Here is a 27431-nt window from a genome sequence, read left to right as displayed (position 1 = left end):
ATGTCTGTAGGCGGCGGCGGCAGAGTGGGGTCAGGTTCGTCATCATCCTCGTGGGGCTCCAGTGACCTGGCAGCCTTGATTGTCCCCGAGGCTCTCCAGCCCCCCTCTGCCATCGGTGAAGTGCCCGTGGCGCGGAGCCTGCGTCTCAGCTCTGCTGTCTCCCATCGGGCCCCCTGCTGCGGCCAGCACCACTGCCACTCTTTTTTTTTTGGTGGGGGGAGGGGCTACTAAATTATTTTATTGTAAGGAATAGTAGAAATGAAAGAACTTAAGTGGGTGCTTTGGTACAACTTATAGAAAAGGTTAAGGTAACCACGACATTCATGCCCCGCCTTGGCGACCAGGAAGTCACCCCCACCCCGAGGCTGGCTCATTGTCACCGTGTTCCAAGGTGTGCTTGTCAAAGAGAGACAAGCTGGTGTCATCGTCACCCAGTTTGTTGATGGATCTCACCTCTTATTCAGCTGATGAGTCTCAGTGAAATGACACAAGCGGGGGTTGTGTTGTCAGTCGTCACTTTTTTCCAAGTGCAACACATTCTGTTGCATTCAGCTGCTTGCTCTCCAAGTCGTCATGGTTTAATTTCTTGATTTCATGACGATTTTGGGATTCAGCCACCTTGTTGGTTCTGCCCAAACAATGTCGAATAGGAAGAATTTCTGGAAACAATTAAACAATACAGAAATACATACTATCTCTTCTTTTTAAAGCATAAATGAAATCTGAATATATTTACTGTAATACAACTCGTTATCCTGAGATCACACCACCACCATTCTTGCCTGCCTCTAATCTGTTCTCCACACGAAGTCAAGTGGTCTCTTAAAAAATGTAAATCAGATAGTCAGTTCCTTGCTAAAAACCAATCTGACGACTTCTCTTCGCACTTGGGATAAAATCTAAATTTCTTAGCATAGCGTGCAAGGCCCACTGGGATCTATCGTGCCTACATCCCTTATCCTTCTTTTATTTTTCTTCCGGTTTTATTGAGATGTAATTGACGTACAGCACTGTATGAGTTTAAGGAATACAGAATGATCTGACTTACACACATCGTGAAATGATGACCACAGTAAGTTTTGTGAGCATCTATCATCTCATGTAGATACAACATTAAACAAATAGAAAAAATATTTCCTTCTGATGAGAACTCTTAGGATTTACTCTTGTTAACAGCTTTCGTATATGACATGCAGCACTGTTATTTATATTTATCTTGTCCTGCACTCCATCCCTAGTACTTATTTATCTTAGAACTGGAGGTTTGTACTTTTTGACCACCTTCAGACCTTCATCCAATTCCCCCTCCCCCAATACCATACTCTCAACTAGGAGTGAAAGTGCAGAGTCCTAACCACTGAACCACCAGGGAATTCCCCTTCCTATTTTACTTCTGTCTGTAATTTTTATGGTTTTTAGTGAAATCTTGCATAGCTCATTAATGTATTCCCATGCATTTGTTATTTTTTACGTGAGTGCCAACGGTATTTTACTTTAAATAATTTCTTTGCTGTTGCAATCAAATAAATTAGCTTTATATTTTGATTTTGTATCTACCTTTTCTAAACTATATATTTATTTGCATTTTCTTTGTATACAATCATATCACATGCAAATACTAATAACTTTGTTTTTCTTTTATAACATATCTTTCATTTTCTTTTTCTTACGTCACTGCTTGGGGTAGGAGGCCAGGACATCTTTGAATAGTAGTATTAATAACAGGGACCCTTGTCTTATTCCCGATCTCACATGGAAAGCTTCCAGTGTTTCACCATTCTAATGTGGTTTGCAGCAGACTTTTATAGACACCATTCATTAGATTAAGGACATTCTCTGATATTCCTACTTTGCCAAATGTTATTTTTTAAAATCATGAAAAGGTATTGAATTTATTGAAATATTTTATGATCATGTGATTTTTTTCTCCTTTATCCTGTTAACGTGAAGAACTTCACTGGCCAATTATTTTTTGCAGTATAGTTGGTTTACAATATTATATTAGTTTCAGGTGTATAGCATAGTGATTCAGTATTTTTACAGATTATACTCTGTTAAAAGTTATTACAGGGACTTCCCTGGCAGCCCAGTGGTTAGGACTCGGCGCTCTGACTGCCGGAGCCCGGGTTCAGTCCCTGGTTGGGGAACTGAGATCCTGCAATCTGCGCAGCATGGCCAAAAAAAAAAAGTTATTCCAAAGTAATGGCTATAATTCCCTGTGCTGTACAATATATCCTTGTTGCTTATCTATTTTACACATAGTAGTTTATACCTCTTAATCCCCTACCTTATCTTGCCCCTCCCCCTTTCCCTCTCCCCAGTGGTAAACACTAGTTTGTTCTCTATATCTGTGAGTCTGCTTCCGTTTTGCTATAATACATTTATTTGTTTTATTTTTTAGATTCCACATACAAATGATATCATACAGTATTTGTCTTTCTCCGTCTGACTTACTTATTTCACTAAGCATAAGAGCCATCCACATTACTGCAAATGGTAGAATTTCATTCATTTTTATGGCTGAGTAATATTCCATTGTACATATGTACCACATCTTCTTTATCCATTCCTCTGTTGATGGACACTTAGGTTGCTTCCATGTCTTGGCTATTTTAAATACTGCTGCTGTGAACATTGGGGTGTATGTGTCTTTTCAAATTAGAGTTCTCATTTTTTCCTGATATTTGCCCAGCAGTGGGATTGCTGGATCATATGGTAGCTCTAGTTTTAGTTTTCTGAGGAACCTTCATGCTATTTTCCATAGTGACTACACCAATTTACATTTCCACCAACAGTGTACAAGGGTTCCCTTTTATCCACGTCCTCACCAGCCTTTGTTATTTGTTGCCTTTTTGATGATGGCCATTCTGACAGGTATGAGGTGATACCTCATTGTGGTTTTGATTTGCATTTCTCTAATAATTAGAAATTTGGAGCATCTTTTCATCTGCCTGTTGGCTATCTGTATGTTTTCTTTGGAAAAATGTCTATTCACTTCTTCTGCCCATTTTTAAATCAGGTTGTTTGTTTTTTTGACATTGAGTTTTATGAGCTGTTTATATATTTTGAATATTAAACCCTTGTTCGTCATATCATGTGCAAATATTTTCTCTCATTCTGCAGGTTGCTTTTTGTTTTGTTGGTGGTTTCCTTTGCTGTGCAAAAGATTTTTAAGTTTAATTAGGTCCTGTTTGTTTATTTTGCTTTTATTTCTTTTCCTTAGAAGTTGGATCCAAAAAATATTGCTATGATTTATGGCAAAGAGTGTTCTATGTTCTCTTCTAGGAGTTTTATGGTTTCAGGTCTTGCAGTTAGGTCTTTAGTCCATTTTGAGTTTATTTTTGTATATGGTGTGAGGAAATGTTCTAATCTCACTGTTTTACATGTAGCTGTCCAGCTTTCCCAGCACCACTTATTGAAGAGACTGTCTTTTCTCCACTGTATATTCTTGCCTCCTTTGTTGTAGATTAATTGACCATAGGTGTGTGGGTTTATTTCTGGGCTCTCTATTCTGTTGCATTGATCTATGTGTCTGTTTTTGTGGCACTATCATTCTGTTTTGATTAATGTAGCTTTGTAGCATTGTGTTAAGTCTGGGAGGGTTATGCCTCCTGCTTTGTTCTTTTTCCTCTGGATTGCTTTGGCATTTCAGGGTCTTTCATAGTTTCATTCAGGGTCAAAATCCATATGAATTTTGGGATTATTTGTTCCAGTTCTGTGAAAAATATGGGTATTTTGATAGGGATTGCATTAAATCTGTAGATTGCTTTGGGTCCTACGGACACTTTAACAATATTAATTTTTCCAATCCAAGAGCGCAAGATATCTTTTCATTAGTTTGTATCATCTTCAGTTTCCCTCATCAGTGTTGTATAGTTTTCAGAGTATAGGTCTTTCACCTCCTTGGTTAAGTTTATTCTTGGTTATTTTATTCTTTTTGATGTGATTTTAAACAGGACCATTTTCTTGCTTTCTCTTTCTGATAGTTCATTATTAGTGTATAGAAATATGACAGATTTCTGTATATTAATCTTGTATGCTGCAACTTTGCTGAATTCATTTATTAGTTCTAATAGTTTTTTGTGGAGACTTTAGGGTTTTCTATATAAAGTATGTCATCAGCAAATACTGACTGTTTTACTTCTTCCTTTCCAATTTGGTTGCTTTTTATTTCTATTTCTTGTTTGGCTGCTGTCGCTAGGACTTCCAATACTCTGTTAAACAGAAGTGGTCAGAGTGGGCATCCTTGTCTTGTTCCTGAATTCAGAGGAAAGGTTTTCAACTTTTCACCGTTAAGTATAATGTTAGCTGTGGGCTTGTCATAAATTCCCTTTATTGTGTTGAGATATGTTCCCTCTATACCCACCTTGAAGAGAGTTTTTATCATGAATGGATGTTGAATTTTGTCAAATGATTTTTCTGCATCTATTGAGATGATCGTGTGATTTTTATCCTTCCTTTTGTGAATGTGGTGTATCACATTGATTGATTTGCGAAAATTGAACCATCCTTGTGTTTCTGGAATAAATCCAACTTGATTCTTTGATGGTATATGATCCTTGTTATATATTGTTGGATTTAGTTTGCTAATATTTTATTAAGGATTTTTGCATCTATATTCATCAAAGATATTGACCTGTAATTTTCTTTTTTTGTAGTGTCTTTGTTTGGTTTTGGTATCAAGGTGATGGTGGCCTTGTAGAATGAATTTGGGAGTGTTCTGTCCTCTTCAATTATTTGGAATAGTTTGAGAAGGATAAGTATTAGTTCTTCTTTATATGTTTGTTAGAATTCCCCTGTGAAGCCATTTGGCCTTGGAGTTTTATTTTCTGGGAGTTTTGGGGTTTTTTTAATACAAATTCATTTTCACTACTAGTGACTGGTCTGTTCAAATTGTGTGTTTCTTCTTGTTTCAGTCTTGGCAGGTTGTATATTTCTAGAAATTTGTCCATTTCTTCTAGGTTTTCCAATTCTTTGGCATTAACTATTTGTACTATTCTTTTATGATTTTTTAAATCTCTCTGGGATCAGTTGTTATTTCTCTTGTTTCATTTATTTTGTTAATTTGGGCCCTCTCTCTTTACTTCTTGGTGAGCCTGGCTAAAGGTTTATGAATTTTGTTTACCTTTTCAAAAAAGCAGCTCTTGGTTTCATTGATCTTTTCTATTGTTTTTTGATCTCTATTTATCTCCTCTCTGATCTTTATGATTTCCTTCCTTCTGCTGACTTTGGCCTTTGTTTGTTCTTCTTTTTCTAATTCTTTTAGATGGTAGGTTAGGTTGTTTATTTGAGATTTTTCTTGTTTCTTGAGGAAGGCCTGTATTGCTGTAAACTTCCTTCTTAGAACTGCTTTTGCTGCATTCCATAGACTTTGGAGTGTTGTGTTTCCATTTTAACTTGTCTCAAGTTATTTTCTGATTTCCTCTTTGACTTCTTCATTGACCCATTGATCTTTATTAGCATATTGGTTAGTCTCCACACATTTGTGCTTTTCCTATTTTTCTTTCTATAATTGATTTCTAGTTTCATACTGTTGTTGGAAAAATACTTGATATAATTTCTATCCTCTTAAATTTGTTGAGACTTGTTCTGTGGCCTAGCATGTGATTTATCCTGGAGAACATTCCATGTGCACTTGAAAAAAATGTGTATTCTGCTGTTTTTGGATTGAATGTCCTGTAGATATCTATTAAGTCCAACCAGTCTATTGTGTCATTTAAGACCACTGTTGCCTTACTGAGTTTCTGTCTGGATGATCTGTCCATTGATGTCAGTGGGATGTAAAAGTCCCCTACTATTCTTGTGTTACTGTCAATTTCTTCCTTTATGTCTGTTAGTATTTGCTTTGTATATTTAGGGGCTCCTGTATTGGGTGCATATTTGTTAATGAGTGTAATATCCTCTTTTTTTATCGATCCCTTTATCATTATATAGTGTCCTTCTTTGTCTTTTGTTATAGCTTTTGTTTTAAAGTCTGTTTTGTCTGATAGAAGTATTGCTACTCCCACTTTTTTTGTTATTTCTGTTGGCATGAAATATTCTTTTCCATCCCTTCACATTCAGTCTTTGTGTGTCTTTAGCCCTGAAGTGAGTCTCTTGTAGGTAGCATATTGAAGAATCTTGTTTTTAATCTGATCAGCCAGCCTATGTCTTTTTTTTTTTTTTTTTTTTTTTTTTTTTTTTGGTATGCAGGCCTCTCACTGCTTTGGCCTCTCCCGTTGTGGAGCACAGGCTCTGGACATGCAGGCTCAGTGGCCATGGCTCATGGGCCCAGCCGCTCCACAGCATGTGGGATCTTCCCGGACCGGGGCAAGAACCTGTGTCCCCCACCTCAGCAGGCAGACTCTCAACCACTGTGCCACCAGGGAAGCCCCAGCCTATGTCTTTTGATTGGAGCATTTAGCCCATTGACATTTAAAGTAATTATTGATAGATATGTATTTATTTCCATTTTATTGCTTGTTTTTGGTTGTTTTTGTAGGTCTTCTCTGTTCATTTCTTCTTTTTGTGTCTTCCCTTGTGGTTTGATGATTTTCTTTAGTTTATGTTTGTGTTCCTTTCTTTTTAGTCTTTGTGTATCTATTGTAGGTTTTTCGTTTGTGGTTATCATTGGGTTCATATATGTTGACTTATAACTGTATCTACTTGTTTTAAACTGATAGTCATTTAAATTCAAACAAATTCTAGAAGATTTACATTTTTTACTCCCTTCCCCCACATTTTGCGTTTTTGACGTCATATTTTACATCTTCATGTCTATCCCTTAACTCTTTATTGTAGTTATAGTTGATTTTATAATTTTTTGTACTGTAATCTTTGTACTGGCTTATTTAAGTGGTTGATCCTTAGTCATTACTATATATTTGCCTTTCCTAGTGGGATTTTCCTTTTCCTATAGATTTTTCCTTCTTTTCTGCTTAGAGAAGACCTTTTAACATTTCTTTTAGGGTAGGTTTAGTATTGATGAACTCTTTTAGTTTTTGCTTGTCTGAGAAGCTCTTTATCTCTCCTTCGATCCTAAATGATGATCTTGCTGGGTAGATTATCCTAGGTTGCAGGTTTTTCCCTTTTAGGACTTTGAATCTATCACTCCACTCTCTTCTGGCCTGCAAAGTTTCTGCAGAGAAATCAGCTGATATAGCCTTATGGGGATTTCCTTGTAAATGACTATTTTTCTCTTGCTGCTTTGAGAATTATCTCTTTATCTTTAACTTTTGCCATTTGATTATGATATGTCTTGGTGTGAGTCTGTTCGGGTTCATTTTGTTTGGGACCCTCTGTGCTTACTGTACAGGAAGGAAACAGGATATCTGTTTCCTTCTTTAGGTTTGGGAAGTTTTCAGCCATATGTTCTGCAAATACATTTTCAATGCTTTTCTCTCTCTTTTCTCCTGGAACCCCAATGAAATGAATTGTTGGTATGCTTTTGCTAGTACCTAGAGGAATGGAGTTTTTTATATGCTTTGATCCAAATCAAATTAGACCCCTTTGGCAAAGAAGCTTCTGGTCTTCACAACTTGCCTTGCCCTGGTAGAACTACTTCTGAGTGAGCTGGTGAGGGGTATGGGAGCACCCCAAGCTAAAATGCCACAGATTCTCAGTGTTCTTACCGGATTCCAGTAGTTGTTTTTCATTTCTTCAATAAATCCTTCCCAGTATAATATGCAACAATTTTGTTGTATGCTTTTGGTAAATTTTCAGAGTCCCCAGATAGTTGTGCTTGACTTTTTAAAAATAGTTTTGTACACTTGTATAATTGTTTTTTGGAGAATGGCTTTTCTGAGCTCCTCATTCAGCCATTCCAGTAATACCACCTTCCTCTGTTTGCTAATATTTTTGTGGAGTGAAGTAGAAAAGAATAGCTTTATTGCTTTGCCAGGCAAAGGGAGCTGCAGCAGGCGAATGCCCTTAAAACTGTGTGTCCCAACTTGGAGAGGGTAGTGAGAAGTTTTACAGTAATGGTTCAAAGAGGGTGTGACATTTGTTAATATTTTATTTAGGATTTTTGCATTGTTAATCATAAGTGATATTAGTCTGTACTTTTCTGATATATTTTATGTTTATCAGGTTTAGCTACCAAAGTTATACTTGCATCATAAAAAGAATTAGAAATATTCCTTGATTTCCTAAACTCTTGAACAAATTTGTGAAGCATTGGGACTGTCTGGTCTTTGAAGTTTTGGTAAAATTGTCTGTTGAAACCATCTGATCTTCGTAACTTTGTCTATTTTATTCTTTGGAAATTTTTTGTGTCAATTTTGCTGTAGTGTATTTTTTGGAAAATTATCCATTTCATCTAGATTTTAAAATTTATTTGTGTAAAGGCATGCAGAATTGTCTCTTTTAAAAAAATTCCTCTGTTTCAATGATAATTTTTTCCTTGTCAATTCTTATTTTGGATATTTGTGCCCCCCTCTTTTATTGATTAGATTGGCTAGTCGGTTGCCTTTAGGTTAATTTTTTTCCCCAGGAAACCAAGATTTTGATTTTTTAAAATTAATTCCACTATTTCTCTGTACTCTATTATTTTTTGCTTTTATCTTTATTTTATCATTTCTTTTCATTTTCTCTATTGTGCTTTTTTAGCTTTGAGCTGGTTATTTAATTCATCTGTTTCATTCTGTCATTATTATTGATATAATGTTTTAATAGATTTTACATTCTGGGTAGAATTGACCATTTATTTATTCCAGGTACTTGATGGGCCCTTTCAATATTAGATTCAAGTGTTACTTTATTTGTGGACCTTTTCTTGGATTATGATTTCAATATTTTGTAAAATTAATTTTTATTGGAGAATAGTTCTTTACAATGTTGTGTTAGTTTCTACTGCACAGCAAAATGAATCAGCTGTATACATATACATATGCCCCCTCCCTTTTGGACTCCCTTCCCGTTCACGTCACCACAGTGCATTGAGTAGGTTACCCTGTGCTATACAGTAGGTTCTCATTAGTTATCTATTTTACACATAACATCAATAGTGTATATATGTCAATCCCAATCTCCCAGTTCATCCCACACCCCCCTTCCCCCTTGGTGTCTATACGTTTCTTCTCTACATGTGTGTCTGTATTTCTGCTTTGCAAATAGGATCATCTATACCATTTTTCTAGGTTCCACATATATGGGTTAATATGTGATATTTGTCTTTCTCTTTCTGACTTACTTCACTCTCTGTATGACACTGTCTAGGTCCATCCATGTCTCTACAAATGATCCAATTTCATTCCTTTTTATGGCTAATATTCCATTGTATATATGTACCACATCTTCTTTATCCATTCCTCTGTTGATGGACATTTAGGTTGCTTCCATGTCCTGGCTATTGTAAATAGTGCTGCAATGAACATTGGGGTTCATGCCCCTTTTTGAGTTATGTTTTTCTCTGGGTATATGCCCAGGAGTGGGATTGCTGTGCTGGGTCACATGGCAGCTCTAATTTTAGTTTTTTAAGGAACCTTCATACTATTTTCCATAGTGGCTGTATCAATTTACACTCCCACCAACTGTGCATAAGGGTTCCCTTTTCTCCACACCCTCTCCAGCGTTTGTTATTTGTAGACTTTTTAATGATGGCCATTCTGACCGGTGTGAGTAATACCTCATTGTAGTTTTGATTTGCATTTCTCTAATAATTAGTGATGTTGAGCATCTTTTCATGTTTTTTGGCCATCTGTATGTGTTCTTTGGAGAAATGTCTATTTAGGTCTTCCACCCATTTTTTTATTGGTTTTTTTTTTTTTTTGATATTGAACTGCATGAGCTGCTTGTATATTTTGGAGATTAATCCTTTGTCAGTTGCTTTGTTTGCAAATATTTTCTCCCATTCTGAGGGTTGTCTTTTCGTCTTGTTTATGGTTGCCTTTGCTGTGCAAAAGCTTTTAAGTTTCATTAGGTCCCATTTGTTTGTTTTTATTTCCATTTCTCTAGGAGGTGGGTCAAAAAGGATCTTGCTGTGATTTATGTCAGAGAGTGTTCTGCCTATGTTTTCCTCTAAGAGTTTGATAGTGTCTGGTCTTAATTCCATCAATCTCCATCACATCTTTCTGAGCTGGGAGTTATTCTCTTGCTTTAAGATGATGTTGACTCTTCAGTTTGTTTCTCAGAGGCAGCCTGGCTTTTCACATGTCTAAGTTCTAGGAAGACATTTTGCTCTGGTCCCCACGTGCTGAGGGCCCATTTTGGTGGTGTTCCCCACCACCAGCCACCATCTCCTCCTGTGGGCTCTCGCAGTCCGGGGCCCCTGACTTTCCTCCTTCTCCACTTGCTCTCTCTCAACATGAGCCAGTGCTCATCTTCCTACTCTTTGAATATTGAGAGTCTCTAGGATTTTATATTTAAACTTTTCTCAACATTTACAACCTAGATCATCTCCTCTACTCTTAGGTTTTGACTGTCATCTCTAAGCAGGTCTCATTTGAATCGAGGCCCATATATCTTGCTACCTTCTGGACATCTCCTATTTCAGTTCAACAGTTATTCTAAGTTTATGTCACATCCGTCTCACAAATGTCTGATCCTGGATTCATCCAGCTCTCCTCTCTCTCCGGATCTGTTCCTGAGGCGCTGACTCTTGCTTCAGAAGTTCATGGTCACCGATTCGCGCTGCTGCTCTGCAAAGGCTTTTATTCACCCCGTGCTCCTGCTCATCACAAGGGCTATTTCATGCCTGCTCCCCTCTCCTCAAACCTCCAGCTCTGTCTCTACCATCTCTAAGTGCAGAAAATTCATGTAACAAATGCAACGAGCATTTGTTAATTACTTGCTCTGACTCTCCCCAGTTCACAGAGAGAACTGAAGCCGTCATACAGCAACCTCTTCAAAATCTGGTCCGCTTTCCATCTGTGGGGGGAAGGTGTTCTGACTGCCCAGCTAGACTCAATAGCAAGTCTCCCTCCCTCTCTGGAGCTGCACACAGGGCCCTGAGGCGCATAGGTACTTGGAGCCTAGTTTCAACTGATGTTGTCCGCATTTTTCACCACCCTGCTTGTTTCTTGCAGGTGATGTAGAAGGCCAATCTTTAAGACACCGAGATAAGTGGCTAAGTTTAAATTTGGTAAGTTTGGTACTTGAGTTTCTTTCAGCCTCAATTTTTACCAAAAAAATACCCTGACCTACTTATGTTCCCATGATATCTTTTGAGACAGCACTGTGAATCTCTGAGGAGCCCTCCAGTCTCCCATCAAGGCTTAAACTTGTCTGGGAGCTACTGGACTTTGTGTGCTGTGAGGACCCTGCCAGTTCTAATGGTCCAGAGGCTTCCCCAAACTTGGGGTACCTGCTGAAGTCATCACATGATACTTAAAGCATTTGCATAAATTCATTAACCTCTGTCTTCCAGCATGAGATCTAGGCGAATCATCACCTACCTCACATGATAAGTCCAGAGGCAGAGCTTGAGTTAGAGGCTTGTCTGACTTTCCTAAGAAAATTCAAAGTTATTCTTGGATAATCTGCAACTGAAATGCCATGTGCAGCCGAGGCTGCCCACTGGAAGCAGTTTCCATGGCTATTCTGTGCTTTCCCTTGCAGCCGTGCAGGTTCTTCCCGATGTCCCTTCCGGGTTCTGCCAGCACTGAGGACAGTTACATGCCCATGAGCCCCCAGGCCACCGCCTCTGCTCTCGGACCCCACTGCAGCCCTGACGACTACATCCAAATGAGCTCAGGAAGCATCTCCAGCCCATTGCCCGAGCTCCCGGCGGACCTGGAGCCTCCCCCCGTGAATAGAGATCTCAAGCCTCAGAGGAAATGTAAGTCACTTCCCCAGGCCTGCTGTGCGGGACTGGGGAGCAAGGTCTGGTGGCCGTGTGGAAAAGCTTCCGTCCTGACCGTCTCTGGGAAGGGGACACTAGAGAAACCAGCCCAGGGGCCTGGGAAGCACAAGGGCAGGGAGAAATGGCTGGGATTGAGTGGGGAGGGCTGAGGAGCCCTTCTGCCCCAGATCCTAAGGATAAAAGGAACCGGGGGACTTGCAATCACTGTGGCCTGGCAAATGCAGCCTCTGAAGCCAAGTTCATTCCAGAGGACTCATCTTTGGCTGCTTCCCTAACAAAGTCCCAGAAATAAGTGAGGATGGGTGAGAATGGAACCCACCTGTCCTCTCTTTGTTTAGACAGCACTTAAATGTAATCACAGTGTCCACCTTGTGTAAGGCAGCCAAGAATGGCCTTTGACACTGATTCCTGAATGTAGACCTGGTCGTATGCCACGTCGCTCAGTGCCCTGCTAGTGCCTGGCAGAAGAGGTGTGTGGGGCGGGGGCATGTGGAGATGAGCAGCCGGAACCGGCAGGGAGGAGGGCGAAGAGGGGACGAGCAAAAGCAGGTCAGAGTAACTTGCTAACTTCCTTTTTCGCTCGTCGTCACCTGCCCAGTAGGGCTGGGCGATTCCAAGGAAATACCTGGTACCGTGACCGTGACCCCTGACAGTCCATTGGCTCCATCGCCGCCTCTGCTGCTTCAGGTGGCCACGCCCAGAGCTGGAACTAAGTCGTCTGCTTATGTCCAGTCCACTCCAGCCTCCCTCTCTTCAATTCGAGTCAAATCACATTTCTGGGGGAGGCACAGATGAGGAAGCAAGCAGGGAGAAAGATATGTCCAAACCACCTGGAAGAAAAATAGTTATTCAATAGGTACTAAATAGGAGAACAGACCCTGTCTCGTGAGCTTTAGAGGAAATAGCCATTCAGGCTGGCCAGAAACCATTTCACAGGGACCTGTAACTTTGAGGTAGATACTGTTGTTTTGCTCAGTGACTTTTCTGTAGCAATGCTGTGCAACAGAACTTTCTGTAATGAAGAAAATGTGGCTGTTGAACAAGTGAAACATGGCCAGTGCAACTGAGGAAGTGAATTTTTAAATTTCATTTAATTTTAACGTATTTAAATTTCAATAACCACATGTGGCTAGTGGCTACCACGTTGGATGTTAGAGCTCTAAAAGACCTAGTGATGGAGGTGCAGAGATTTTGGTTGGACGTGTGGTTGTGGATTAATTGGGACACCTGGGCCGGGAGGGGCTGGTTCTTACACGTGTGGCTCCAGGGATGGACCCTGTGGCCCAAGTGAGAGAGGCAGGGGGTGAAGCCAGGAGGCGGCTGGTCAGTGAAGCCAAGGCCAGGGTGCATCACAGCCAGGAGAGACCTTCTCCCCGGGGACTACACGACGCATATGTCCTTTCCAGCTCAGCACCTGGCAGGTCTGAGGCTCCTGGGAAACTGATTGAGCAGCACGGAAGTCACTGGCAATATGGAGCGGAGTTAAACACTCTCCACCTGTGTGGCCTAGTGAGGAAAGAGCTAGAAGACCAAGCAATAGAGGAATACACTCACGACCAACTCAGCAAGGCGGGCAGCTAAGGCAGAATGGGATGCCGAGGCTACTGCAGTGAACAAGCCAGAAAACCCTGTGCTCCCAGAACGTGGTCGGTCTAGAGCCGAATGAGATCATCACAGCTGAATGTATCATCACGAAGTGGGCGAGTGCTGTGAAGGGTAAGCACAGGAACTCATGAGAGCCCATGAGCTGGGCCTTATCTTGCCTGGAGGTCAAAGAAGGCCTTCCTAAGCAGGACATGTTGAGCTGAGATCCGAAGATGACTCTAACTAGACAGACAGATGGGGAAGAAAGGTACAGTTTCAGTTTGGGACACCTAGAACCATGCCTGACAGTGAGTTCTCAATAAGTGTGTAGTGACTGGATGTAAGCCCAGCTGATGATGTGGCCACTGGCTCGGTGGTTGTCCCCTCTACTCCCAGTGAGGCAGGGAAGAGTAGGACAGCACAAAGCATGCTCATCATCAGCACTGCTTGTAAGTAAATGTGGATCTGATGGAATGTCATAGTTTTATATTCTTCAGTTTCTGGCCTTGAACCCCTGAGAACTTACCATGTTGGCTGTCATGTGTTATCTTGTAGCACGGTCACCTCCCCTGGACCTGAAAAGCCTCTCCACCATCCGGGAACACACGGCTCTCACCAGGACCCGCACTGTGCCTTGGTGAGTCTTTGATTGCTCATAGGGGCCTCATCTGGTGCACTCCCAGCGTTACTCAGGCCTCGGTGGTTAAAGGTAGTCGAAGCCCACTGGATCTAGCTTAAGCCGAACAAGGGATGGGATTTATTATCTCGAGCTGGAAGTGTTTTGTAGGTCACAGAGGAAGGACCATAAGTGAGTCTCCCAGGACAATGGAATCGGGAATGAGAGTGCTGCTGGGAACCTGTCTCTCACGTCTGCTTCTCTGTTGCACAATCCTCACGGCCTGAGATAGCTGTCCCTTAGATCCTTATTTACATGCTACAACCCTAGTACCAACAGAGAAAGTTCTTTTTCAATCCCAATTCACATGGGCTCAGTAGACAAACCCCAAAATGTATCTGCGCTCTCTCATCTCACCTTGTAGCAATTTCAGAGTCCTTGTAGGAATTTCAGAGTCCTGAGCCTGGCCTGGGAGTTTCTTAGTTCACCCTATATGCCGCAGGACACAGTGGCTCTGTAAAGCAGAATTCTGCAGTGAACTACATTTCCAGACAGAAGTACAGAGCCTTGGCCTCTGCTTCTGACTTGGGAGTATGATGAAAGTGGATTTGTAGTCTTGATCTCATCCTATCAAAGGAATGACCACACTTCCTTACTTTTCCTGGTTACTCTGAATGGAAAGAAGAGAGCCTCAAAGGAGCGTTTTTGTTCTGTTTTGTTTTTCTCTAAATGATATGATGCCTTGGTCTCTTTCTAGAAAGCTCATGAGCTGTGTCACATGGAGGGCCTGGAAAAAAATAGCCTTTGAGAATTGGGAACCCTTTGCCCCATAGCAGGATGGCAGCTGTGGGGTAGTCTCTCTCCTGGTTCAGGAATTGCTTTGGCCAGGAGGAGGTTGCATGGGGAAGCGGGGGCGAGGGCCGAAACCCCAGAGGGGCCATGTCAGTTCTTGGCTGGCTTTCAGAGCAGCTGTAAGACATTGCTTTGACCTCATCTATATTTCTGTTCTTAGCAATCGAACCAGCTTTCTCTCTCCAGAAAGAAATGGTATTAATTCTGCAAGATTTTTTGCCAATTGTGTTTCCAGAGAAGAGGAACAAAGCTACATGCAAATGGTAATCCTATATTTTTCACACTCTTCGTATTCTTCACCCCAATCTATATTCTTATCAGTTCACTATAAAGGAAACATAGCATTCAGAAAGTCCCGTGCAATCTTAAAACAATTACTTGACTGTAATACCAGCTTACAATGTTTTCCAGACGGGGAACAAGTTGTTATGAAGTCGGTTTTCTTTCCTGCGATATTCAGCTCCTCGTACCATTTTGAGGCCACAGTTTTAAGTGTACCCAGGGCTGCAACGTGTAATGGGAAAATGGAAATGCTAGCGGTTCTTTTCACCATGGCTGGGATATCGTGTTTGACCGCAGTAGCTTTGTAGCTCCCTGTATGTCCAGAGTCTAAGCTGTGAAAACTCACACATTGGATGTTCCCGTCCACCACACCACCGGGTAGCCCTGCCCTGACTGCCTCCGAACCTTTACCAAAGATAAATCAGAGTCCCGTTGGGAGGGTGGCCCAGTGTCCCGGGTCATGGATGGGTCTAGTCTCTGGAGACTCCTGGTAGAGTCTTTCTGTGGCCCAGAGTGCACAGAGACCCGATATCTCGATCCTTTGATGAACGATTTATGGTTCAATCTCTCCTCCTGCCCTGTGTTGTCCCTTCCATTCTCTCTACTTTGGATTCTGTTGAGAATGGGTTACTGAAGAGAAAGAGGGTCTTTTAGCACCTCTGGCAATTATCAGGCCCTTTAGCCAGAACTTTAAAATGTAGGGAACTCTAGAGAGAATCTCTGTTTAAACTATGAAATTTTGAAAAACAGATCTTAGAAGGACAGTGTTCAAGGCACTGAGACTATATACTTTTGAGAAGAGAACTCTGCCTTCCTATACGTGACAATAACAGGCATTTACAATTCTCAAAACAGTCATCTCCAGTGAAGCAGCAATTAAATGCTTCATTTTGCCTTTCTATTTGACAGATTGTTCTGTGAGTACCCATATGCAGGTGGAAAGTGACTCATATCCAGTCTGCTGTGGTATTCCCAATATTTTTCACACTTAGTAATGGCCCTTGGGAAACCTCTAGAAGAAAACACTCTTATAAAAGATACTGCCCAGCTGTGCTTTGTCTCCAGAGAACAGAGAAGGGAAGTGAATCTATAGCCTCATAGAAGCAAGTGCAGAGTCATTCCAGACACTAACCGTTATTTCTGATCTTTGAGGTTGTGAGAAAGACCAGTGTTTCATTAACAGCATAATTCAGGATTGCTTTCTTGCCTGTATATAGTCATTGATTAATGACTCTCTCTGTACATTACTAGGCAATATGACCCAGTAGATTAAGAGCCCAGAAAACTGGCTGAAGGAAGGTAGCTCTGAGGGAACCACCACATAAATGAATTTAAAGCCTTCCCACCTCATTCAATTGTGTGTTTTAAATTCAGTAATATGATATTTTCAAATGACTTTGATTTACATTATTTCACTTGTTCCACAAAACAACCCATTTGGTAGACAGAACTAATATAATTCAGTTTCGATTTTGCACATAATCATATGCATAATTTTTTTCTCTTTGAGGACAAGTTCTTATCTGAATGTAAAAATTTAGGCTAGGGGCTGAAATACAAGTTTTGTTTTATTAAAGTCACCTATTCTTCCTTAGCTACTTTATTTTTTAATGAAATATGGTTGACGTTCAACATTTTGTTTGTCTCAGGTGTACTACATAATGATTGACATTTGCATACATGAATGAAATGATCACCATGATAAGTCTAGTAAGCATTTGTCCCTCCATGACTTACAACAATATTATTGATCCTGTTCCTTACACTGTAGAGTACATTCCCATGGGTTATATAATGGGGGTGTGTACCTCCAAATCCCCTTCACTTTTTCCGCCCACTCCTCACCCCCTCCCTTATGGCAACCACCCATTTGTTCTCTGTATCTATGAGTCTGTTTCCATTTTTTGTTTTTGTTTTTGTTTTTGTTTTTGTTTTGGCTGCATTGGGTCTTCATTGCTGCACGCGGGCTTTCTCTAGTTGCGGTGATTGGGGGCTACTCTTCATTGTGGTGCACGGGCTTCTCATTGTGGTGGCTTCTCTTGTTGTGGAGCACGGGCTCTAGGTGCATGGGCTTCAGTAGTTGTGGCTTGCGGGCTCAGTAGTTGTGGCTCGTGGGCTCAGTAGTTTTGGCTTGTGGGCTCTAGAGCGCAGGCTCAGCAGTTGTAGTGCATGGGCTTACTTGCTCTGCAGCATGTGGGATCTTCCCGGACCAGGGCTCAAACCCGTGTCCCCTGCATTGGCAGGTGAATTCTTAGCCACTGTGCCACCAAGGAAACCCCTGCTTTTTGGTTTTTGTATTTGTTTTATTTAGATTCCACGTATGAGTAAGATCATGTAGCGTTTGTCTTTCTCTGACTTATTTCACTTTGGCATAACAGCCTCTAGATCCACCCATGTTGTCATAATGGCAAGATTTTTTTTTTTTACTGGGTAACATTCCATTGTGTGTGTCTCTCTCTCTCTCTCTCTCTCTCTCTCTCTCTATATATATATATATATATATATATATATATGCAAATGTACATATACACACACACACACATATATATATACACATCCGTATACCACATTTTGTCCATTTATCTGTTGATGGACACTGAGGTTGCTTCCATGTCTTGGCTATTGTAAATAGTGCTGCAGTGAACATGGGAGTGCATGTATCTTTTCGAATTAGTGTTTTTGTATTTGGGGGGGATAAATACCCAGAAGTGAAATTACTGAATCATATTTTTAATTGAGGAACCTCCATACTGTTTTCCATAGCAGCTGCACCACTTTAGGTTCTCACCAACAGTTTAGGAGGGTCCCCTTTTCTCCACATCCTCACCAAATTTGTTACTTGTGTTCTTTTGATGATGGCCATTCTGACAGGTGTGAGGTGATGTCTCATTGTGGTACTGATTTGCATTTACCTGCTGATTAGCGATGTTGAGCATCTTTTCATCTATCTGTTGGACACAGGTATGTCTTCTTTGGAAAAATGTCTATTCAGGTCCTCTGCCCATTTTTTAATCAGATTGTTTTTTTGATGTTGATTTGTATTTGTTATTTGTATATTTTGGTTATGAACCTCTTGTCAGATGTATCATTTGAAAATATCTTCTCCCATTCAGTAGGCTGCCCTTTTGTTTTACTGATAGTTCCCTTTGCTGTGCAAAAACTTTTTAATTTGATGTGCTCCCTTTTATTTATTTTTTGTTTGTTTTTCTTTCTCTTGCCTGAGGAGACATAACCAAAAAATATTGTTAAGACCCATGTCAAAGAATATACTGTGTGTTTTCTTCTGGGAGTTTTATGGTTTCAGGTCTGGTATTTGTCTTTCATCCATTTTGAATTTGTTTTTGTATATGGTGTGAGAAAGTAGTCCTGTTTGATTCTTTTGCATGTAGCTGTCCAGTTTTCCCAACATTTATTGAAGAAGCTGTCTTTTCTCCATTGTATATTCTTGCTTCCTCTGTCGTAGATTAATCGACCATACAAGTATGGATTTATTTATGGAGTCTATTCTGTTCCATTAACCTATGTGTCTGTTTTTTTGCCAGTACCGCAGTACTTTGATTATAGTATAGTTTGAAATCAGGGAGTGTGATTCCTCCAGCTTTCTTCTTCTTTTTCTTTCTTTCTATATATATATTTTTTGCTGCACCCTGGCTTTCTCTAGTTGCAGCGAGCGGGGGCTACTATTTGTTGAGGTGTGCAGGCTTTTCATTGCAGTGGTTTATCTTGTTGCAGAGCAGGGGCTCTAGGTGCAAGGGCTTCAGTAGTTGTGGCTCGCGGGCTTCAGTAGTTGTGACACACAGGCTCAGTAGTTGTGGCGCACGGGCTTAGTTGCTCCGCAGCACGTGGGATCTTCCCGGACCAGGGCTCGAACCCGTGTCCCCTGCATTGGCAGGTGGATTCTTAACCACTGCACGACCAGGGAAGTCCCTGTTCTATGTTTTAAAATTTGATGAAGCACTTCAGTAGGCAAGGTACCGTGAAAACCACATGACCACCATATAAAAATAATCTTAAAATGGTAGAGAATATAGTTTTTTTTTTTTTTTTTTTTTTTTTTTTTTTTTTTGCGGTACGCGGGACTCTCACTGTTGTGGCCTCTCCTGTTTTGGAGCACAGGCTCCGGACGCGCAGGCTCAGCGGCCATGGCTCACAGGCCCATCCGCTCTGCGGCATGTGGGATCTTCCCGGACCGGGGCACGAACCCGTGTGCCCTGCATCGGCAGGCGGACTCTCAACCACTGCGCCACCAGGGAAGCCCGGGAATATAGTTTTAAATGTATTTTTTAAATCCAAAACTCAACTGCCAAGAAAGGAAAGGGGATCTCTCAGGCCAAAAATATTGAGAAATTGCAAATCTTGAGAATCAGTAGGAATTACAAAAAATAAAATCACATAAGGAAGTAAGTCATTATTAGAAATATTAGATTTCACATATAAAATAACTATGTTTTATATATTTAAAAAATAAGATGAGGAGTTGAAAGTTGGACTGAGTCACAAGATACTATTTAAAAATGACCAGGTGGGGGCTTTCCTAGTGGGGCAGTGGTTGAGAGTCTGCCTGCTGATGCAGGGGACGCGGGTTCCTGCCCCGGTCGGGGAAGATCCCACATGCCGCGGGGCGGCTAGGCCCGTGAGCCATGGCCGCTGAGCCTGCACGTCCGGAGCCTGTGCTCTGCAACGGGAGAGGCCACAACAGTGAGAGGCCCGTGTACCACAAAAACAAAACCAAAAACCAAAACCAAAACCAAAACAAAAACTGACTCAAGTAAAAACAGAAAACACAAATTATTAGGGAAACTGAATACGTAGGGAAATTTTTACTACAAAGGATCACGAGGCCCCCAAGACTTTACAGAAACTTTCTATCAGAAGGAAGCGATCATTGCAGTCTTATATAAGCACCTCCAGGGAATGGCAAAAAGAGGAAATATTACCCAGCTTATTTTATAAAGCTAAAATAACTTGATACCAAAACAAATAGCACTAACATAAGTAGAAAATTTTATAGCAATCTCACTCATTCATGCAGGTTAAAAAATCCTAAGCAAGAATAAGTCCAACCAAATCTTGCACGTGAATGTTCATAGCCTCGTTTTTCATAATGGACAACCAGTGAAAGGAACCGAAATGTTCACCAAGTGATGAATGGGTAAATAAAATGTGGTCTGGCTACACAGTGGAATGTTATGCAGCCATACAATGAAATCAGATATCCATGAAACAACAAGGATGAACCCTGAAAGCAATACGCTGAGTGAAAGAAGCCAGTCACAAAAGACCACTCTTTGGGATTTCTGGACCCAATTCCAGGATGTGTGTGTGTGTTGGTTGGGGTGGGTTCCCACATAACACCAAGCAATTCTCGGACACCGGCAGGGTGTCCAAGGATTCAACTCAATTCTGACACTTTCTACCAGGAGGTAGCATCAGATTCCACAGGTTAAGGGTTCAGTCCTACAGGACTGCCCACCCCTTCCAACTTCAGCTGCTAGTCACAATCCCAGGTTGTTATCTGTGCTTCTGACTGACTGGCTACAGATTGGAGGTTCCCATGTCCCCCTCCTTGGGTTTGACTCATTTGCTAGGGCAGCTCACAGAATTCAGGGAAGCACTTACTTAACATTTACTAGTTTATTATAAAAGGATATGATAAAGGATACAGATGAACATCCAGATGGAAGAGATGCACAGGCCGAGGCATGAGGAAAGGGCCCAGAGCTTCCACGCCGTCACCAGGGGCCACTCTCTCAGCACCTCCAGGTGTTCACCAACCAAGAAGCTCTCTGAACCCAGTGCTCTTGGGTTTTATGGAGGCTTCATGATACCGTATGACTGGTTAAATCATTGGCCGTTGGTGATTGAGTCAAGCTCCAGCACCTCCCCACTCCCCGGAGATCGGGTGGGAGCCGGGGAGTGGGACTGCAATTTCCAAGCCTGTGATCTCATGGTTGGCTCTCCTGGCAAGCAGGAGGCACGTTGTTAGGTGCCACCTGAAAGTCACCTCGTTCCTATAGTGAGACATCTCTGTCATTCTCAACACTTAGGAAATTCGAAGGGTTTTGGGAGCTGTGACCCAGGAATTGTGGACTGAAGACCAACTATATATGAGAAATAAATATTTGGTCATCTGCATGACCAAATATATATTTCTTGTAAATCACAGTATCACAACCACATATTGTATGATTCCATTTGTATCACATGTCTAGAATAGCAAATTTATAGAGACAGAAATTAGATTAGTGGTGGTTGCCTAGAGCTTGGGGAGATAGTGGGACTAGGGGATGATGGCTAAGGGGTGCAGGATTTCGTTTTGGGGTGATGAAAATAATCTAACATTGAGGTGATGATTGCACAAATATGTGAATAGCCTAAGCACCACTCCCCGGAGGCTGACCACTGTGGCTTCCCCTCTCCTACTCCACACAAAAGATGAAGTGTAGTCTCTGGAGAGAGTAAAACAAGGGGTCTCTGCCCTGTGGGGTGCTAGACACATCTGACCAAGAATACTAGGCTAAAAACAATGTAAGTAAATATGCACAGTAGATACACGAGCCTTTCCCAAACCCTTTTCCAGTGGCTCTCTCCCAGAATGTTGACAACCAGACCTTTACCCTTGGGTCTAGAGATTCGAAGACAGTTCTCTGACCTACTTGAGCAGCCCAAGAGGCGAGACATGGGTCATAATATTAGGGGCTCCCCAAGAAAATCGTCCAGCTAGGTCACCTTGCAGTGAACCCCACAGCTGACAAGCACCACCAGATCAGCGTTTTGGTCTTCCACACTTAAATGTGAGCAGACAGCCAATGATTTGGTCAGACATCTCAGGGAAGCTCTAGCATAAAGACAGAAACCAAACAAACGGACTGGAGGAAATGAAAACTATGCCAGAAGGAGAAACATTTTTAAAAAAATCTATTGTTCCATATATATGTGTCAGCATACAGTATTTGTGTTTCTCTTTCTGACTTACTTCACTCTGTATGACAGACTCTAGGTCCATCCACCTCATTACAAATAGCTCAGTTTCGTTTCTTTTTATGGCTGAGTAATATTCCATTGTATATATGTGCCACATCTTCTTTATCCATTCATCCGATGATGGACACTTAGGTTGCTTCCATCTCCAGAACATAGGGGTAAGACAGGAATAAAGACACAGACCTACTAGAGAATGGACTTGAGGATATGGGGAGGGGGAAGGGTAAGCTGTGACAAAACGAAAGAGCGGCATGGACATGTATACACTACCGAACGTAAGGTAGATAGCTAGTGGGAAGCAGCCGCATAGCACAGGGAGATCAGCTCGGTGCTTTGTGACCGCCTGGAGGGGTGGGATAGGGAGGGTGGGAGGGAGACGCAAAAGGGAGGGGATATGGGAACATATGTATATGTATAACTGAGTAAATTTGTTATAAAGCAGAAACTAAAAATAAATAAATAAATAAGAAAAAAAATCTATTGTTACAAATATTCCCTGAGAGATGAGCTGTTACAACCATAAATTAAAGGAATCTATCAAGTCACTCAAGCACATTAACATGCTAAAGGAGAGAAGTGATGTGATTGTCTCAGATGCAGCAAAAATATTCAGTAGAACTGACCACCTATTCACATATGGGAACGTGATATGTGAGCAGAGGCTGCATTACTGGGGAAAGGAGGGTTGCCCATGTGGGATACAAACAGAACAAAAGGGAATTAATTGTATCCCCGGGTCACCACCACATGTTAAAATCAGTTGAGGCTAGATTATTGCTTAAATGTAAAGGACAAAACTTTATAACTTAGAAGAAGATGTGGGAAAACAAATTACAACCTCAGCATAGGAAGAATTCTTTAAACAAAATACAAGAGCAAGCTCCTCAGGAAAATATTGATATATTACATTGAAAGCGAGAACAGTTCTTAATTTAAAAAATACCAAGAAAAACCCACTGTAGACTGTGATGGGCTATTAGCAACACACATAACCAACAAATGATTAGTCTCTTAGATGTGTGAGGAAGTACGGAGGAAAATCAGAAAAATACAAGCACTTCAGTATAAAAGTTAGCAAAACAAAAACAAACCTAAACACATAATTCACAGAAGAGAAAAAAATAAATGACCCATAAACATATGAAAGGATGGCCAATTAATTAAATTATCAAGGGCGTGGAAAATCAAATCACAGTAAAATACCATGTTCGACATATCAGGCTGGTGATAGTCAAGTTGAAGGGGCCCACATCCCAGGGACACCCTAGAAGTTCTTCCACAGGTGCATGAATGCTCACAGCAGCATTGCTTGTAAGAGCCGCCAAACTGGAAACAACTCAAATGTCTGTTGTTGGTAGAACAGTTAAATAAATTATGCAATGGAATCATGTATGCTAAGGAAAATGAATGAAACAGGGCATTGACATGGGTGAATGTGAAGTATGTAAATGGAGCGCAAATTGAAGACACCACAAGTGCATACAATACGGTTCTACTGATAAAAGTTCAAAACAGGCAAAACAAAACAGTAGGCCACTTAAGGACATTCATAAAACCATCTTTGAAAAGAAAAGTGGTAAACACCAAGTTCAAGATAGCACTCACCCCCTTGGGGGGCAAGAAGGCAGCAGTAGAAGGGGGCCCTCGGCATGGGCCGTGTGTGTCATGTAGTGGTGGTATATTCTGAAGCTGGATGGTGATGCCATGGGTGTGTGTTGCACACGTTATCACTGTTTGTATTGTATAAAGTATCTTTAAATGCATTTGGGATGTCTTTACTAAAGCTTTCATAAGTGTGATTGACCTTTTCAGGATTTAAAGTCTCTAAGGTATCATGGGCCTGTCAGATCCCTAAAATGATTTCTTCTTGGGGCAGATTTTGGCCGACTGCTTCAATGGTGAATGAAGGCATAGCCTCATGTGCAGGCCAAATGGGCTGTATTGTATTTCAAAGCCAGCTCTCCTTCCGAGGTGCAGGCTGAGCTGCACAGGACTCATCGGGCCGCTGTTGTCCAACGGCAGCTGCTCCTCCCCTGGCCAGCCCGGCCAGAAGTTGGTAACCCGCATCCTGTGACGTTGGTTTCTAGGAGGAGCACGGAGAAGCCAACTTGCTGAGCAGTGGAGCTCTGACGTGGACGAGGAAATTCAGCCTGGACTATTTAGCCCTGGACTTCAACTCAGCGTCACCAGCCCCTGTGCAGCAGGTAGGAAGTACTCTTGAGTCTGAGACTTGCCAGGAGATCCCATTTCGGTTTGGATTTTGTTTGGATGATTCCACCATGGATGTTCTCCTTGCAAAGTCTTAAACCTACAGACACGTACAGTGAAGAATCTTAAAATCAGCCCTAATTCTGCCTCCCAGAAGTCCTGGTGTATTTCCCTCGGGGGTGGGTTCTTTGCACGTCTATGTGTAAATGTATGTAGTATTCGTGCTCTTCAAATCTTGGACCGTAAGGTTTGCTGAGAAATTGCTCTGGCAGAGATGAGGGTGGGGTAGAGTGTAGTCCAGCCATAGGAAGGGCCTGCTGAGGAAAGAAGTAACAGTCCCGCTTGGCTAGACTCTGGGGAGTGGTGACGGAGCTCTCAGCTGGCTTTGAAACAGCTCCGTAAAGGGCCTCAAGTGCCAGGTTGGGCAGTTTTGACTCCTTTGAGCGGCATTCTTGTCTGTGGAGTGCTCAGCAGAAATAACGCCTACGTTGAAGCCTGTCGTGAGGATTAAGTGAGTTAATACATGTCAGGGACCTTAGCCATTGACCGGTGTCACTCACTGCCCAGGGGAAGCCATGGAATGAATGGCTGGTAAGCAGTGGACGACAGCTAAATAGTTTTTAGCACGGGATGGTCATAGTCTAGACTGCGCTAACAATGTATTGTTTGATGAGAAAAATCACCTGCTGAACAGAATATACAGTATAATTTCACTTTGTGCGTGTGGAGAAAAAAAGAGTCTGGGGGGCTTCCCTTCCCTTTGGCTGAATGACCTCCCACTTCTCCTTTACCTTTCATTTCATTCCAGACACCTAAAATGATACTCCAGCAAAGCTGGTCAGCAGGATAGACAGATAAGCCCAGACGGTGCATTAGTCAGCTCTGGTCAGCTGTGCAGTGAAGACAAGCCCCGAATCTCTGCGGCTTTCGACCGCAAAGGCTTCTCAGTTGTGGCCTGTGGGACAGTCCATCACGGTCCCCACGTGAGGCATGCCGGCGTCGTGGCAGGGGAAAACGGGAGAGTGCAGGATCACAGGACGCCTGTCTTCTCTTTAGGAGGGGCACCCGTCACCCCACGCACATTATATTGGCCAAGGCGAGTCAGCTGGCTAGAGCCAAGTTGAAGGGAGCAGAGGTGAGGAGAGATTTACACACGTCCACACGCAGCATGACGTTTCTGCAAGTGACGACCCAGGGGGGAGGGCCAGCCAATACTCGACACTGTAATCCACCAGAGACTGACTGACGTTGTGCCGAATTTTTAAATTTGATGGAATGAAACCTTTTTCTTCTCCCCCTTCAGAAACTTCTCTTTTCAGAGGAGCAAAGAGTAGACTATGTCCAAGTGGATGAGCAGAAGACGCAAGCTCTCCAGAGCACAAAGCAGGAGTGGACGGACGAGAGGCAATCCAAAGTGTGACGGGGCTGGGCTGCGGGCAGGGGGCTCTGAGGGAGGCCAGCCCTTGTCACCGGCCACACTTGCCCCTGCCGAGCCTCAGGCCGGTGGACTGGGATGTAGAAGACTCCATTCGGGCAGGGTGGGAACAATCAAAGCAAAAGTGGCATTAGAAATCTTCTCCAGTGGAGCCCTTGACGTGCAGATTGGAGCCAACAGGATGACATCTTTTGACTCCAACGCCTGAAGTTTCGATCTCTCTCCTGTGCTTCCACTGGAATCATAAATGACCCTAGGAGAGATGCGCCTGGACACCATCTTGTCCTCACCCCTGAAGACACAGTGCAAGACACCAAGCCTAGTGATGGTGGCAGAAAGACAATGCGAGTGACAGGAGCCTTGAGTCCCGAGGTCCGTGATGGGCCTATCAGATGACACTGGTGGCTCTAAGGACAGCGTGCTTGAGCAGCCACCTGTGGCTGGGCGTCCCACTGCTGTTGGCCTTTTCCTGGCATGCTTTCACACGCATCGTCTCATCTCTTCCCCTCAAAGACCTCGGAAGCTAGGCTTGGCGGAGATCACCGCTCCCACTTTGAGGAAAACAATACCAAGCACCAGAGAGGGGAACGCTTGACCCAAGATGACTCATGGAGTGAGACAGCAAGTCAGGCTCCTTCCGCCGTCTTAAGGCTGCGTCCGTCGCTTAGGGTAACTTCGGAGACGCGTGGGAAACACGTGCAGACACGGGATGACTCATCATCTCCTGTCCCTTTCATAGGATCTCGAGCAGGTGCTTGTATACTTGAAAGGTATGCCTGTCGAGCCAGGGTTTCTTTGTATGGTCTTCAAACAGGGCACTCTAACATAATCAGCAGTTACCATTAGAGACACCTCCCGACAGTCAGTGTGAAATCCGTTCTTGGTTCACATGGTCCCCTTGCCGTGTGTGTCCCGTGAGCTGGCTAATGCTGGCAGAAGAATCTTTGCCACCTCGGGGAAAGCTATCCCTGGCCATCCTGTGCTGCACTCAAGCTTCTGAGTGACAGTTATGATCCAAAACAAAGCCAAAAAACAGACCAAACGCCGGTGACTTCAAGTCTCAGGTTTCCTGGCTAATTTTCCCTTCTGCTTTAGTGGTGACGAGCCCCTGAGACTGCACACGTTCCCCGCAGGCAATGAAGGCATCTTGTCACTCCTTCCTTTATGGGGCGCTGGGGTTCAGGGGACGCAGACAACAGGCTCGACTGGGCTTGGAGTTTTGCTTAACGCCCATTCCCAATCCTTCTGAGCACCTGCAGCCAGAAGACAAACCTCGCCAACTGGGTAGTAGGCAGGTTCTGGCCCACTGTTCTGCCACGGTGGCTTATATACGAGGATGCATCAAATAGGCGGGCAGGTCTGCGGCAGCCAGGGTTAGGCAGGGCACCTGTAGGCTTTGCTGCAGGGTTTCAGGGTTTCAAACTGCTCCGAAGGTAAGTGCCAAAGTCTTGGTTTTCCAGACCATAAAAGAAGTAATTTTGATGTTCAAAGCAGCACGGTCTGGTGACATCATTTTCTTCCCAGAGCAAGATGGGGGCCAATTGCCAAGGGATTTAACTGAGTTAAGAGTCCTTAGTGAGTTTGGATGGAGCCACGAGAGGGCTCCCTGAGCCTACGGCCTGCTCCACGGCCAGAGCCTGTAAAGAGCTGCCTTCTTCCTTCTGTGACTTGCAAGGAGTCACAGAGCCTCA

The 27431-nt window shown here is 42.6% G+C and overlaps 1 protein-coding gene across 1 annotated transcript; it reads left to right on the top strand.

Moving 5' to 3' along the window:
- LOC308608851 (GRB2-associated-binding protein 3-like) lies at positions 1–27431 on the top strand (the record flags this gene model as incomplete). Its single annotated transcript, XM_081222176.1, has 7 exons — positions 1–115; positions 11004–11059; positions 11536–11755; positions 13919–14000; positions 14992–15094; positions 24185–24301; positions 25609–27431. The coding sequence occupies 7 exons, from the start codon at positions 1–3 to the stop codon at positions 25723–25725; spliced, it is 810 nt and encodes a 269-aa protein (XP_081078302.1). The 3' UTR covers positions 25726–27431.

This window comes from Mesoplodon bidens (assembly GCF_964165515.1).
Source record: "Mesoplodon bidens genome assembly, chromosome: X".
NCBI lineage: Eukaryota > Metazoa > Chordata > Mammalia > Artiodactyla > Ziphiidae > Mesoplodon > Mesoplodon bidens.
Note: the sequence above shows the minus strand (reverse complement) of the source record. Positions and strands in the feature narration are given on the sequence as shown.